The following is a 16,598-nucleotide window of genomic DNA, read 5'->3' as shown; positions in this document are numbered from 1 at the left end:
TCATTTCATTGTTAGCAATTGCTTACAGCTACTCATATTTACAAGTGTATTGTTATACAACTAATGTATACAATTATACTTACATCGATATACTTTGTTTTCTGTTTTTTCTCATTTCGTTTTTCGCTATTTTTTATATTGTTTTATTTCTATTACATATTAAGCTCTGAGAACATTTACCAATGGAATTTAAAATGACTTCATTATATAAAGATTAACATATTTACGATACCTCTACCAATAAGCAAACCCCCAACCACGCGAATTTAGCGCCTTGACCGTCTACGAGTTAAACTAACAATTCAAATTTATTTAAAATGTGTATAATATTTTCATTTTTTCCCGGGAAATTTAGCACACGGTCTGAGAGATCGAGTGAGATTTTGGATAACATTTTAAGAATTTTTGCTTATACAGGTTCAAGGCCCCTGTAGATAGAAAGCTACGTCTACGACTACGATCTTTATGATACGGCTGATACGGTGGTTGCTACCCCCTGCTCACAGCTGAAAGCAATTTAACTTTTTTGTGATTTGCCTTAAAAGTCCCCACATCTACGCAAAAATTATGAATCTGGCAATGTTGAAATAGATATTTTTTTTAAATAATTGTTGAGACAATTTATAGGTACCTACCCATTATAATCACATTATAATTATATGTTATGATGTCAATTGTCATCTCATGTCTTTCATTCGAATTATTTTTGACTATTCTGAATACAACTTTAGCGGCTGTAAGGATATATAGTCTTATACTTATTGTACTATTTGCATTGAATGGTAAGACTTAAAAAGTCTTTCTTCGCCTTTATTGTGGCGTTAGCTTAGATTTCTACTTCAATATGTAATTAACGTATGATCTACGTTGTTTTTCCGTACCCTGGTACTTTGTTCATCATCATATTTTTGATATTTTACAGTTCTCAAGGGGATCGTCATCAATTGGGCTCTTGAGAAGATGGAATCTCCCAACCCAACGCATTGAGATAAAGATATATCTATTGGTGCGGATTTAGATTTTTGCCGAGCGAATTCTTTAATCTTCGTCTGTTGTTCGTTGAGGGATACCTTCAGTGGCACTAAGAGTTGCCGAATGATTTGGCGAATTATTTGCTTCCATATTATGTCCATTGTACACTGTCATTTTGTAGATAGTGGCTTCCGCTTAGCTGTTGTTTAAAGTTGTGCTTTGTTGTTGGATACTTTGTTAATAGATTGTTGCCTGTAGTACGGGGGAACCATTGTTACTGCAATTAAAAACTTTGAATAGTGATCGTTGTTTTAATTTTTGTTGTTGTGGTAGTACTCTCTTTTGCTCAGCCCCGACGCCCGGGGCTTAAAAGATAGGGCCTCTCTGGGGCCGTGGATGCGTGCGATGACCTCGCAAATCTTATTTCAGACGACCTTGAGGAGAACGGCAGCCTGGATGACCTCGCGCTGCCGTACGCACTAGCGAAGTGCGTGGGAGCGAGATTACCCCTGAGGAGAGCTCCGCCAAGCCACGAGCGGAGCACAGCACGGGAGGTGCCGCGGATGCGTTATATCAATACAATCCCGTAGCCTCTTCAATCCTTGGCGGCCATCACAGTGGTTTTAGTGGGTAAGAATCCCACATAATCTGTTGTGTTGTGTGTGTTGTAATGTGCAGTAGTCATTAGAAATAAAAAAAAAACAAAAAGCTATTTCTTTTTGAGAGATATTTAGACAGTTACTTTATTTTACTATGTATTTTTCTTTTGACTATTTGGAATGTTTGTGGATATATTTATTACTTTACCCAAGTTTAACATATTTATTGCACTTTAAAAAAACTAACATTATGAATAAAAGACTACAAAAATATTGGTTTTTAACATTTTATTTATAAAATATAATTGATTATATTTTATTTTATAATATCAACATTTTATTTTAAATTCTGAATATATCACAACAATAAAAACTCTTAGGAAGATTATGAAGCTATGTAAAAAGTTACAATATCAAAAATACAAAATACATTTAACTATGATTAGAAAATAATATCAACAAGGCACATGAAAAGCACCTCAATTAATTATTGCTTTATATATATATATATTGTCAATACTCTTTAGAGCTTTTATATATTTCTCTTAAATAAATACTATTAGTCTTATTTGTCAATTTTTACTAATTTAAGTTCAATGTTGTTTATTTGAAGCTAGATCACATTATACTGCAATAGCAAAACAACCTTTGTAAAATACAATATTTCTTGGATTTACAATTAGACAAATATATCATCTAGATGAAATATAATATTTTGGTAGCTCTAATGATATCTTAATCTAGTTATAGGAATCTCTGTTATTTTTATTCAATTTATAATGTCCAAAAATTTAATCATTATACATTCCATCGAGAAGGAAATCCATTCTTTTATAATGTCTGTTTTTCCAAGCCTCTCGACCTCGTTTCAGTGCCATATAACCCACAACAGCAAACATAGGTACAACAAGTATTGTTATTACAATTGGCATTATCATGCCTGGGTGACTTCCTGCCTTCATGGAATGCACCTTGATATCTGGACCATTTTCATCAAGATTTAAATGGTTTAGTTCATCCATTTTTACTAATGCCTCATGTGACAATATTAAAGGTTTATGAATTTTGGTAACATTTATCTTTTCTGTACCAATAAATGTACTTGTATCATTTAGCACAGTTTTATTTAGTTGTGATAATTCCACATGTGAAGTATTTACATTAAAACTTTTGACAGTAACATTTAACATTTGATTCACTTTATCGTGGCGAATAATATCTTCTGCAGGATTATACACGACTCCTTTTCTGGGAACGACAGACTTTTCTTTATTGCCACTCAGACTATCCAAATTTTTAAATAAAGTATGATTTTCGTTACTCAAAGTAAGTGGATTAGAGGATATTATTGAGCCACCTTCACTTATCACTTGGTTTGTTTTGTTTTTATCAGCTCTGGATAATTTATTGTCAAAAGCTGTTTTATCAGGAGTCTTAAGCTCAGGAATTGTATTTGCTTCAATAAAAGTTATAAGTAATATGTTGTAAATGACGAAATACTTATACATTGTTAATAAAACATTAACAAATTAAGAATATAAACCATTTATAAAACAATCTAAAAAATGATTGAAAAAAATCTGAACTAAATAGGTACGTATGTAACTAGAAAACATAGATATTCAATTCAAAACGTCAACAAAAATTGTGCCAATACAGCTGTCAACGTCATTATTAAAGCCGGGCTACACGGTGCAAAATGCTACTAACCAGGTTAACTTACTCGCGTTTAACACGATAAACAAGGCACAATTTTACTACACTATTGTAAATTTAGCAAATTTGTCGTTAAGTCTATTGTAATCAAGGGATGGCAAGACTTTTTGTAAAAAGCTTAAGCATTTTTCCAGCGATAAAAATGATGACTATGAAATATATATTACAATAATATATCAGAATATTATACTATTATTAGTGGTAAGAAATATTTCACAATCTGTATTCATAATTTCTACATATTATTAGTTGATAATATTGGTTATGAGGATTCAGTAAATGTTCCAGAATATTATTTGGATAATTAACAAATGGGAATGATATGGGAACTCGCAGCACTTGACATAAAATAACTTTCAAATAATAATTATTAAAATGACAATGACAATCACGACTTTCAAATGACATATCGAAGAAAATAATTAGTAAAAATATAATGTATTTAAAAATGCTTATCCGTGTTTCTTTTGTTCACATTTGATAGAAAGTGCGCAATTACATCATCCAAAATGAGAACTCGAAGTAATTCAGGCGTCCGTTTAGATTACTACCAGAGAGTTGTACATAAGTTAATTTTAGACCATCAGCAACCGGTTACGGGTTTGTTTCCAGCCAGCCCTCATAATGACCATGCGTGGATCAGAGACAACCTTTATTGCATATTGGCAGTTTGGGGACTGTCCATGGCATTCAAAAAGATTGCCGACCAGGATGAAGATCGTGCTAAAACATATGAGCTAGAACAAAGCTGCGTAAAACTGATGAGAGGCTAGTATATTTTGACTTTAAGTTAGACCTTATCACGTATCAAGTTATGATAATATTATCAAACAATTCTATTTTCCATAGGTCTCCTTATGGCTATGATGCAGCAAAAAGACAAGGTAGAGAAATTTAAAAGCACTCAGCACCCTCATGATTCTCTTCATGCAAAGTACTCCTCTATAACTGGAGGAACTGTTGTTAAGGACAATGAATGGGGACATTTGCAGATTGATGCTATTTCATTATATCTCCTCATTTTAGCTCAAATGACTGCATCTGGTTTGCAAATAGTATTTTCTCTAGATGAAGTTGCATTCATCCAGAATTTAGTTTTTTATATTGAATCCGCCTATTGCACTCCTGATTATGGAATTTGGGAAAGAGGAGATAAAACAAATCATGGGCTACCTGAACTCAACGCTAGTTCAATTGGTATGGCCAAAGCAGCTTTAGAAGCTATGAATGAGCTGGACCTTTTTGGTGCTCGTGGAGGACCTTCAAGTGTCATACATGTCTTGGCAGATGAGGCTCAAAAATGTCAAGCTGTCTTGCAGTCAATGTTGCCTAGAGAATCTAACAGCAAAGAATTGGACTCTGGTTTGCTGTCAATCATAAGCTATCCAGCGTTTGCTGTTGATGATCCACAGCTTATAGCTAAAACTAGAGACATAATTGTTTCAAAGCTTCAGGGAAAATATGGTTGTAAGAGATTTTTAAGAGATGGTCACAAAACACCAAGAGAAGACCCCAGTAGACTTTATTATGAACCTTGGGAATTAAGAATGTTTGAAAATATAGAATGTGAATGGCCATTATTTTTTTGTTACCTTATACTAGATTACTGCTTTCGAGGTGATAAGAACAATGTTACTGAATACATGCAAAAACTAGAGAAAATAATGATAAGAAAAGATGATGGCATAAAATTGGTGCCTGAATTGTATTCGGTACCAGGAGACAAAGCACATTTGGAACAACTAGAACCAGGCAGTCAAGAAAGAATACCACTGGGAAGATGTCCATTTATATGGGCTCAGTCACTATATATACTAGGAAAACTATTGCAAGAGGTATGTATATATATGCTTATTTCTATGTATTTGGAGCAATTGTTAATTGATAAGTTAATGTTAGTTGATAAGTTATCACCAACACGTAACAGACTAATTAGTTTTTTTTTTTTAAATTATAGTCTTGTACAGATTGATGGTACAATTCTTAACCTAAAAATGTTCATCATATTAACCACTATGAAAGAGAGGTTGGTATAAAAAATGGTGCAGCTCTAAATCAAACTTTATTTTTATTTGATATTTTACAAAGAAAGGAATGTTTTTACTTAATAAAGTCTATAACATTTTAGGGATTTTTGGCAGTTGGAGAACTAGATCCTTTAAATAGAAGACTTTGTTCAGAAAAGAAACCAGATGTTGTGGTCCAGATTGTGATATTAGCTGAAGATAATGAAATCAGGGATAAACTTCTTGAACATGACTTGCATGTACAAACAATTAGTGAGGTAGCTCCCATTGAAGTACAACCAGCCAGAGTTCTCAGCCATTTATATACATATTTAGGTAAAAAAAAATACTGCATGTTTAAAGATATAAAAAAAATTGTTATGTCTAATTCAGAAAAAAAAAAAATTTTATACAGAAAGCTAGTTACTAAATAAAGTTGATATAACCTAGATTGTATAAACAAATATTGCCATCCTTAATTATGATTGATAATAATTAATTTTGTTCTTAACCTTAAAGGTCGTAATAAGAAACTCGGATTATCTGGAAGAAAGTCACGGGATGTTGGCATTCTTAGCACAAGCAAATTGTATTCACTACATGAGCGTATATTTGCTTTTACGCCTCAAGTGAGTATATAATAAGAAAATAATTTGTATCATTTTTAATTCAATTTCATAATATACTCAAACAGAACATCTATTTATATTTACAAAATTTTAGTGTTAAAGTAACTGTACTTGTACTGTACTGTAACTGCACTTTAAACCATTGTTCCTGCACCGCAACTCTTTCTGGTGGTGTTGAATTGGCAGTCCCATTGAATTATGAGGCTAATGGAATAGAGAGTGCACTTGAGTTTGTGCACTATCATAAGGCTAGTCTCCGTTTGGAATGGCTGCCGGGGCTCAAACGGTCATATTAAGCCCCGGCAGCAGAAGGATATCATGATTTATTAAAATGAACTACAAACTAAATTCTAAACATTGAATGTTTCTTTTCCAAACTATATATTTTTATTTTTTGTTTCTATAATAATAAATAAATAATTTGGGTTTGGGATATAAAAAGGAAAAGACATTAAACAGGTAAAATACAAATTTTAACTATACTATTTCAATAATATAAAGAACCTGGCGAAAATTGGAAAAACTGGACAAATGGGACTTATTATTTTTTATTCATAATCTTATATTTCAAAGTCTTGAGTCAAAGTGCTCCTATAATTTCAATTAATATATAAGTAAAATCAAATCATAACATAAAATATTCAAGACAACTCATTATTCATTTTGTTTTTCCTTTTTTTGCTTCTAAAATTTAATTCACACTTTGTCTGATTTAATAGTTTTCTGACATGCAACGATTCTTCATAGCTTCTGACTATGAACTGATGGTTGACATGCTAAAAGCTGAAATTGCTTTCTTGAAGTCTTCATGGCAAAATCTTCTTGGGAGACCGCTTGTGGTTTTGACTTTGAATGACATGAATTTAGGTATTTTTGTGTCTTATGCTCTTAAATTTGTGCTTGCTACCCCTTGTGTATACTACTTTATATATTTGTTGATAATAAAATCTCATAGTTTTGCTATCCATTTAATATTATATTAACAATTTTCATTGAACATATGTTCTGGTAGGGGCAGCAGTATTGTAAATATTAACCTTAAATATATCATATATAAGATTTTTCCCGCATGGCTTTATAGAATTTTGACTACGAAGAGTACTACATGACGCGTGACCCAGCGTTGCTTGCGAGCACGTTTACAGCAAACGTCGCATTTCTTGGTATGAGCTGGAAACAAATGCTTGGAAGACCGACCATCACTTTACTTGCTACACAGTACCTGTTAGGTAAACATTACATCAATCTATATGTATTTGTTTATATGTAATGCGCTTATTATTTATTTTATCATTTACACAAGTACATGTGTTATTGCTTTTATTTTAGTAATTGATAATTTTGTCATATTATTTCTCATCGAATTTTTATTTTTATATAATTAGTTATATTTAAGGGATTGTAGCATTTTATCTTACGTTTTTAAAGTTTTGTTACAATATAATTCATAATATACAATTTTATTTTTTAAAAGCATGTTTTATAAAATCTCATTCGGCCTGCGATAATTTCATTTGAGTTTATTTTTCATAAACATATTATGTTGACTTTTGCGATCCCAGTTTTAGCTATATTTACGCTTCCTTAATATGCTTATAAATACTTTCTAATGTGTAATATTTTTAGATCAAGGTAGAATTCCGATGGCAATGATAACAACAATGAAAAAATTAAAATCCGGTTACATTAATGGTACTAGAGTGACTCTTGGAAACCTCGGCGATTTCTTGAGTACATCAGCCATTACTAATTTAAGCTTCTTGGGAAGTCAAGAGGATGGGTATCCAGATAGTGAGTAATGTTCATAGCTTTCTACCGTTTTATTTAATGTCTTATAATATAATTAATAAAGATGTGGAAATGGTAAACATCGATTTAGTTAACTTGGCATTGCCAGTCTAATGCTATATAAATATTTTATAACTTTAATTTTAATGTTTATATGATTTTTTTTGTTTTTAATGTTTTATAGACCTATACAGTGTTAGCTGTCGCCCTTTGTAATTTTAAAAAGTTGCGACTGCGATACCAGCGCGTGCAACGTCGTATTGCATGGCATGTAAATTTTCATTCCTAAGCAGCTCAGGTATTATACATCCGATATAAGCACGGTAGAAATGATTACCATCTTCCATAAACGATTGTAGCAAAAGTATGTCGTATACTATTCAAATATTCAATTCAAAAGAATTCCGGGTTCCTAGCGATCGTTAACGAATCGGTCGAAGGATTTCCGGAATTTTGTCGGAAGCTAGTGACCGGCGAACGTTTCAGAGCTGAACCCGCAAGTGCAGAGCTACCTGGAGGAGCACCTGTTGCGCTCGTTCAGCAGCCGCCTGAGCGTGCTGGCGCGCCCGCCCGCCGTGCGCCTCGCGCGCGCGCTGCGGCGCCGCATGTCCGTGCGCGGCGCCATCAAGAAGACGCGCTCCATCAACGTCGACTGTGAGTGCCGATATTGCGCATCGACCTTTGAAAGGAGACAATCGGCTAATTTTTTTTAAATATATAACGGGGTGGTATTGATCACGTGGGGCAATTCGTTGTCGGAGCCGTTATCAGACGTGGTGTAGGCGCAAAGTAAAAGTTCAGTCTCGTACAACTGTTGTTTATATGTTCGCCTACAATCAGTAATCACAAAATAACAATTAACCACATCGATTACAGTGGTTGGAAACGCAGCAAGTTCGATACAAGAAGACGACCGTTCGCCCCGGAGTTCCTTTCCCAAGTCCCTTGCACGAAAGCGTTCAGCAAACCTCAAGTATCCGATCTCAAATCATTAACTCATTATTTATTAACTGTCGAGTGGGCTCTCTGAATTCCTGTATCGACCTTACTCAAGCGTACTACTTGACGTTTCCGAAAACCGCTTATAGACGACGTTGTACTTAAATTATGGCGTCTTAAATCTTTAATTTTGCGACATGCTAGACTGTTATCACACCTGATGGAAAGTGATGATACAGTCTAAGATGGAGCGCGCTTGCCTAGAAGATGCCTATTCACTTTATTCGGCTTTGTAGAGCGTAGTACCCGACTATACATCGTTGGCCAATCCGCCACTACATACTCTTCCTTATAATGTACTCCTCCACTTTGGTCACATCATAATTGAGAATTGATAAATACCAATTTCCATAGCTCTTTCTTCAAGAACAGAGGATTTTCGTGCAAACTTTTATCCCCTTTATCACTACCATAGGAATTAAATTTAATAAATCTTTTCTCGGTGCTCACCTACTGTGAAAAAGAAGCCTTTTTTGGGCTGTGCATTAATGTCAGTCAGCCAGTTAGTAATTCTGTTATATTATTATTTAGGATAAGGATACCACTTAATATGTTTTTTTTTTTCGAAACAAATGAATGTGCTGCTTAGTTAAAACTTTACGAGTCTTATTTTTTTATAGCCGAAACTCTAGGAATGGAAGGAGAATACGTCGGTTCGCACTTGCTTGAAAGGAAACAATCTTGTCTAGAGGTAGACCCAGGACGTAGTCCGTCACCTGAAGAAGCAAAGAAACGCGCTTTTACCAAGTCAGTAAAATTATCTATGTATTATTTTTGATACTAGAATCGTATTCTAATTTTTTTTCTTGTGTACATATGGCATGGATGACATAATTTTAATTATATGACGTCAACTTCTCACAGCCCTTTTAAGATAAATATATATATATATATTGTAATATGTTCAATCGAATTTAACTTAATTTGTAATCAAATTATGTTTTTTCGAAGCATTTTTAAGCATAAAAAATTTAAATTACTGAGCAACACAATCAAAGTTTTATAGCGTTGTAGTATAAAAATATTCATGATAATTCAGGGGTACGTCGACTACAAGTTTGGGAATAACGACACCTACAATTGAGACAAACAAAGAATCACCACCACCCCCTCCGAAAGAAGAAGGTTAGTCCTTATATGTATTATTTTATCACCATACTCTATCTATGTAGATGAAGTGTTTATGTTAAATTTATTTATTTGTATTTAACACGATGCAAGAATAAATATTAATATATAATAAATTTACATATAATTCATTAGCCAGCCAACGAAAGTTTTTACTATAGTTTATTTTAAACCAGGAGGAGTAACGATAAATACAGGAGGAGTAAATAAAATAAGATAATTTACTAAAAACTCAGCTTTAGTATGCACAACAAACAGTTATTATTTAATATAATATCTTTATTTATTTCCTTAATCCTTAAAAGAATAATGTTGTATACAATATTTTTTTAGGGATTAATGAATCCACTTTCTTTTTTCTTCCAAAATTCCCATAAAAATTTCGCTGTGTTCAATCTTATAGATTATTTTAGGTTTTTTTTATATATCTTATAGGTAGGCGGACTAGCATATGAACCACCTGATGGTAATGGCATATGGTCACCAACGCCCATAGACATTGGCATTGTAAGAAATTAACCATCCCTTACATTGCCAATGCGCCACCAGCTTTGGGAACTAAGATGTTATGTCCCTGGTGCCTGTAGTTACACTGGCTCACTCACCCTTCCAACAGGAACACAACAATACTTATACAATACTTTACTCCTACAGTTAAGAAATTGGCCGTTTTACATGTTTAACTGTTAAAAATATGTTTTCAGCTACAGTGAAAAACGTACTACGAAATCGAACGATATCAGAATCTCAGAACATATATGCTGAACAAGAAACGGATGAACTGATAGCGATGCTGCGAGAGACGGAGAGCCTCGACGAGCAAGGGGACATCCTGCAGTACTTGGTTGACACACATGGACTGGAATTTAATACTGGTGCGTTTATGTTATCAGAATTTTACTTTATAAAGTAAGATATGTAAGCTTTAAACGACTAAGAAATATTTATATTTTTAAACTTTTCAATGTGCATCGATGAATTAAAAAATAAATAAACATTATGAATAAATATATTATTACACACTACACTTGTTTATACATGGTCATATTTTGCTACTGAATTGTACAGCAGTTTCCACCATTTGATTGAGAGGAATATACTTTAACAATAGTATGGTTCATCATCTCGATCATCGTTAGTATTTACTATTTTTTTTTATATATAATAGGAAGGCGGACGAGCATATGGGCCACCTGATGGTTAGTGGTCACCAACGCCCTTAGACATTGGCATTGTAAGAAATGTTAATCATCGCTTACATCACCAATGCGCCACCAACCTTGGGAACTAAGATGTTATGTCCCTTGTGCCTGTAATTACACTGGCTCACTCACCCTTCAAACCGGAACACAGCAATAACAAGTACTGCTGTTTTGCGGTAGAATATCTGATGAGTGGGTGGTACCTACCCAGACAAGCTTGCACAAAGCTCTACCACCAGTAAAAATACAAATAGTATTTAATTTCATCCAGCTGAATGGGCAATGTTATGTAATTAAAATTTCAAATATAGATTTAAAAATGTGATTACAATGTTTTATTAATATTTTTAGGTATGCAGGAGAACGGTAAATATGTGACTGTTAAAGACCTACTTAAGGTGCTCTACGAGAAAGCATGCAGTCAGAAGTTGTGGGGCCTCGTGAGACACACGGCTGGCATGCTCGGGAAGAGAGTTGAAGACCTAGCCAAGGCCGTGACCGACTTGCTCGTGAGGCAGAAACAGATCACCGTCGGCATGCCGCCGAACAACGAACATACGATCATAGCTCCTCTACCGGAGAATGAACTAAGACACCTTATACACGTGGTTTGTAGATGATGATAGTAATTCACTTCATTGCACACCAAGACAAAACAGTCATAGTGGGAAAACATTGCAACAAAATAGTATTTTTCACAAGGCAACATTATCACTAATCATTCATTCATTTAATTATCTATACCTTTGGTCAGAAGAAATGTATATAAATAGGTTGTTACTTTCTTAATTATAGGGGGCATAAAAAATATACGCCCATACATTATTCAAATACACGTATATCCAAGGCTTCATGTCAAATGGGTATACATACCAAAATACAGTTTTACATAACCCCAAAAGTTTTCTTATATATCGTATTATATTTATAATGGACTTACTAGTTGCTATGTAGACTACGTACTTACATTTACATACTATCGTTTATTTTGAAATGTATTGCGTCTAAAAACGAAAAAAACATTTTGCTTATATGGCCGTATCTTATGCCTCGCTGTTAAGCAGAATAGTTAAGTTATAACGCGGCAAAACAATAACTGGTATTTTTCAAACACACACACACTTACAGGCACACAAGAGTTACATTAAAAAAATATTACCTAGTACAGGGGTTTGCAACTAGATTGTTATGCTTTAATTGTAATTAATAAAACATATTTTTTTTTCATTTTCATTAATTAGCTTATATAATATTAAATGTTACGAATTTCGTTTGTGCATTGACAATCATATAATTATCAAATAAATAATTATACATTATCATATATCATAAAAATAATAATCACATATAACGTTTTATTGCATGCAGTCTTTACGTCGAGAAAAACATGGAAATGATGATAAAAAGGTAATTATTAAATAGATTCAGCATCTTTCATTTACTATAAAATGTTTTAAGGTGACCAATAATCACTATGATGAATCACTGCATGCATTATTTAAATAAAAAATCGCATCTCATTCGTTCTACTTTAGTCCGTTTTAAATATGTTATATTATTATATTTTAGGCATATGGTGATGATGAAAGTACAGCCATGTTAACCCAAGAGCTGTTAGTGTACCTCGCTATGTTCATACGAACTGAACCCCAGCTGTTCCTGGAGATGTTGCGTCTGAGGGTTGGACTCATAATACAAGTAAGTTTATATTCCCGGTAATTCCTTAAAAATATTCATGTGTATATAAAAATGGATGTCGGTGGACACTGTTTGTGTTATCACTGTGAATATATTTTTTTATTAGCATGGTTAATTTTTTTACAAGCATGGAGTCGATATATAAAGAAGTCGTCCATCGTCGTCCCTTTATATATATATATAAATATATATATATATATATGTATATAAATATATATTTAGTGTCGTGGCTTCTTAGACTAATAGTATAAATTTGCAATAGGTAATGGCAACGGAACTCTCACGTACGCTATCCTGTGACGGAGAGGAAGCTTCAGAATATTTACTCAATTTATCGCCTTTCGAAATGAAGAATCTCCTACACCACATACTTAGCGGCAAAGAATTTGCTATCAATAGCGGTAAGAATTCATTTATAAAAGTAGTATTTTAAAATATAAACTGTGATAAACAATCACAATTTATATTTTAAAATACTCACTTTACTAATACTAATTTTCTGAGTATTGTAGGGTTATCTAAAACAGAATAATTATGTGCATTATGTCATTATGCCTTCGCAAATTAAATACAATTAAATTAAAAAAAAAACGTGTCCTTTACGTAGTCGTCGTCTACGTAATACATACAAAATTTTGGTCGTAAAGCAAAATTTTTTATCGATATATTTTCTATAGTCATTTTTATATAATTATGTTTATATTATTTAGAATATAATACACGCCAATGTTTTTTTACAGCCAACTCAATTATTGATATTAAGGAAAAGTTCGCTAAAGATAAAGGCGAGTTATACGTTTAGTGTGGACAATGCTTATGTTATGTTTTGTGTACCCGCATACGTCCCTTTATTTTAATATTGTGGAGTTGATTTTTTTAACGTAACTAATTGTTTTAGTAAAAATATAAATACCTTTAAAATTTAACTAACACTGTAGTTAAAATATATATATTAGGCTTATAGCACACTATCAACTTTTTGATTAATTAAATTAAAATCATTTACTTTGAAGCCTAATTTTTTTGTTAGAAAAAAAGAATCAAGATTAAAATTACCATAAAATTGATCCTTTGTGCGTTAGTCACACTTGGCAGATTTTTTTAGTTGATTATTAGTAGCAATAGTTGTATAGTTATTAATTAAATTATATTATTTTAAATGTCTCAATTTGCACGACCAATTTGCACAAAAAATATTTGTATATAACTTTTAATATCCAAAGAATATAGTTTTTATCATATAATTTGCAAGATTTTATCTCGTTTCAGTTATTATATAATATTATAATCATTATCGTTTCTTTATTATTTTATTTTAAAATAAATTTTATAAAAAAATTGTCTTAATAAAGCACAAGTCACAAGCGACCAATTAAAATTGCACTTTAAAGTAACAATAGTAGATATTATAATATTTTAATAAAATGAATTATATATGTGTTTACAGTTGGCCGAGGCAATTTTTCGATTGTGAGCAACAAATCAAATCGCTACACAAAGAAATCTCAAATTCTATTGGAAGGTCAAGGACTCCAGGGTACCATAGACGAAGGTAATAAATAATATACTAAAATAATATATAAGTAAGTACTTTATGTTAATTGCCCGTGAAATAAATTTTCACTTGTAACTGTAGTACGAACTTTTTTAAAATTGCATACTTTTAGCACCAATAACTGAACCAGACCGGCAAGGACAATGGTTGAGACGCAGACGTCTCGACGGGGCATTAAATCGCGTTCCGAGAGATTTCTATCAGCGAGTGTGGGCAGTTTTAGAAAAGGTACCACTTGTTTATAGTTCATTCGTAACAAATGTAGTAGAGGTGAAAGTATTATATGTGCATTATTAAATGCAAGAATGCATTTCCTTTTTAATGTTTCCATTTTTAAATTTTAGTGTCAAGGTCTAGTGATACAAGGCAAGGTACTACAGCCAAATTTAACCCAAGAAATGACGTCGGGCGAGCTAAAGTTCGCCCTAGCAGTGGAAACCGTACTGAATTCGATCCCACAACCGGAGTACCGTCAGCTGGTCGTGGAGGCCCTAATGGTGCTGACATTGGTCGTAGAGTACAAGGCCGTCAACCATCTCGGAGGGACAATCACGGTTGAACATTTGGTTCACAAAGCTAATCAAATATTTCTAGAGGACCAGGTCGGTTTATGGAACGTCATTCAATCGTGATTAATAATAATGTGCTCCTCACTAGATCCTAATGATGACATGTTGCTCCAATTATAGACGCGCTGCGCCGGCGACGCCACGCTGTGCTGCGCCAAGGACGGCGCGGACGGCGCGGAGGGCGCGGGAGACGCGGGCGCGGCAGGCAGCGCGCTGGTGTGCGGCGGCGCGGCGGGCGTGTGCCAGCTGCTGTACGACAGCGCGCCCAGCGGCCGCTTCGGTACCATGACGTACCTGGCGCGCGCCGTGGCCGCGCTGCTGGCCGAGCGCCTGCCCGCGCACGAGCCCGTGGAGTGCGCCATCACATAGGAGCCGCCGGCCCCGCTCCCCCACGCTCTACACTACTTCCGACCGAACCTTTTCGCATTTAAGGTCATCGGAGAACTTTCGCCCGACCAGATTCATAAATCATAAATTTTTCTAAATACCTTATGTCAAGTCTATTCCGACAGCAGGAGGAGTAAAGATAATGAAACAACTTCAACATTGAATTGACCTGATATTATCGGTATCTTGAATAATCTACGGTTTTCATTATGGATTCGTGAAAAATGGCGTTTTGTTTCTCGGCGAAGTTGGAATCAAATTTATAGAGAGATATAAGTAGTTAAGTGGAATAGTGTTGTATTATAAATAAATATATATTAATCAAGAAATGTTTGTATTACATAATATAGCATAGCGATTTGCAAATCGCTTGGGATATTAAAATGTAAAGTTTATTAAGCTGAGATGGCCAGTGGTGTAGAACGCGTGAATCTTAACCGATGATGGTGGGATCAAACCCCGGCAACCACCACTGAATTTTCATGTGCTTAATTTGTGATTATAAGGTGAGGAAACCTGCATGTGTCTAATTTCACTGAAATTCTGCCACGTGTGTATTCCATGAAACCGCATTAGAACATTGTGGCGGAATAAGCTCTAAACCCTCTTCTCAAAAAGGGAGAAAACACCTTAGCCCAGCAGTGGGACATTCACAGGCTGTTACGGTTATGGTTACTTACTAAAGTTTATTTATCTTTACTCCTTCTTCGAGTGGAATAGGTAATAGTAATATTTGTTTCATATACTACAATGAATCGATTGTCAACTTACATTACAAACAAACAACTATAATTGAAGTGACGCATTTACACGTGTAAAAGTGTATGCGTCAAAACAAGTGTCGTCACTATATTATGCAGCCACATATTTATTAATAATCTATCTATTTTCGTTTTTACAGCAAGACAAAACTACGAAAATTAAGCTTTGTAAACCGATATATGAATTTAAAGTACACTACACACAGTATTAAAAATCAATAGTAATCAATTTAACAAAAAGAGATCCAGCTATTTAATAAAAACATACAATGAAATTATTATCAAGGAACTCGCTGCAAATAATATTGTATTTTGTAATCTATATTTAATAATTGAAATAAAGAAATGTACTTTAGCTAAATATGCACCGGTGACACCAAAATCTAATCGTGGTTATCCACCTATAGTTCATAAGTAACCTTGCCCAAAAAGTAATTATCTACTTCCATAATGACAAAGAACTTAATATTTGCTAATAAAATATTAATACATTTAAATAAAGATTCTTAACTTGACACATTTATATAGACAATTTCAAATAAAATGTTAAAAATATTGTGTTTGATTTTTTTCAGTATTTGCATATTTT

At 33.6% G+C, this 16,598-nt stretch overlaps 1 protein-coding gene and 1 long non-coding RNA gene across 5 annotated transcripts; both read left to right on the top strand.

The window, feature by feature from the left end:
- Positions 1 to 712: 712 nt before the first annotated feature.
- Positions 713 to 2,362, top strand: LOC126781880 (uncharacterized). Its single transcript, XR_007670716.1, has 3 exons — positions 713 to 782; positions 923 to 1,006; positions 1,402 to 2,362. It is a non-coding gene; the product is annotated as an uncharacterized LOC126781880 (long non-coding RNA).
- Positions 2,363 to 3,656: 1,294 nt separating this feature from the next.
- On the top strand, positions 3,657 to 16,569 carry LOC126781820 (probable phosphorylase b kinase regulatory subunit alpha). 4 transcript variants are annotated; one of them, XM_050506882.1, is made up of 18 exons: positions 3,657 to 4,055; positions 4,137 to 5,122; positions 5,416 to 5,629; positions 5,813 to 5,922; positions 7,004 to 7,151; positions 7,549 to 7,713; positions 8,197 to 8,364; positions 9,330 to 9,456; positions 9,749 to 9,834; positions 10,542 to 10,712; positions 11,391 to 11,647; positions 12,609 to 12,737; positions 13,000 to 13,138; positions 13,478 to 13,522; positions 14,185 to 14,289; positions 14,405 to 14,520; positions 14,637 to 14,894; positions 14,982 to 16,569. In XM_050506882.1, the coding sequence occupies exons 1-18, from the start codon at positions 3,797 to 3,799 to the stop codon at positions 15,228 to 15,230; spliced, it is 3,732 nt and encodes a 1,243-aa protein (XP_050362839.1). In that variant the 5' UTR covers positions 3,657 to 3,796; the 3' UTR covers positions 15,231 to 16,569. The 4 variants fall into 4 exon arrangements, with proteins under 4 accessions (XP_050362839.1, XP_050362838.1, XP_050362840.1 ...); XM_050506881.1 differs by lacking the exon at positions 7,004 to 7,151 and adding an exon at positions 6,642 to 6,789 and having other exon boundaries at positions 3,658 to 4,055; XM_050506883.1 differs by lacking the exon at positions 13,478 to 13,522 and having other exon boundaries at positions 3,658 to 4,055.
- The last annotated feature ends 29 nt before the right edge of the window (positions 16,570 to 16,598 follow it).

The sequence above is a fragment of the Nymphalis io genome, chromosome 4 (genome assembly GCF_905147045.1).
Source record: "Nymphalis io chromosome 4, ilAglIoxx1.1, whole genome shotgun sequence".
In the NCBI taxonomy this organism is placed as follows: domain Eukaryota; kingdom Metazoa; phylum Arthropoda; class Insecta; order Lepidoptera; family Nymphalidae; genus Nymphalis; species Nymphalis io.
The sequence above is the reverse complement of the archived record's forward strand: the minus strand, read 5'-3'. Positions and strand labels throughout refer to the sequence as shown.

What these genes read in the sequence shown, in the direction of transcription:
- LOC126781820 (XM_050506882.1), top strand. Translation starts at nt 3,797, where the DNA reads ATGAGAACTCGAAGTAATTCAGGCGTCCGTTTAGATTACTACCAGAGA. An exon ending in TGCTACACAGTACCTGTTAG is followed by an intron (nt 7,152 to 7,548) that starts GTAAACATTACA and finishes TAATATTTTTAG; the next exon opens with ATCAAGGTAGAATTCCGATG. An exon ending in AAGAAACGCGCTTTTACCAA is followed by an intron (nt 9,457 to 9,748) that starts GTCAGTAAAATT and finishes ATGATAATTCAG; the next exon opens with GGGTACGTCGACTACAAGTT.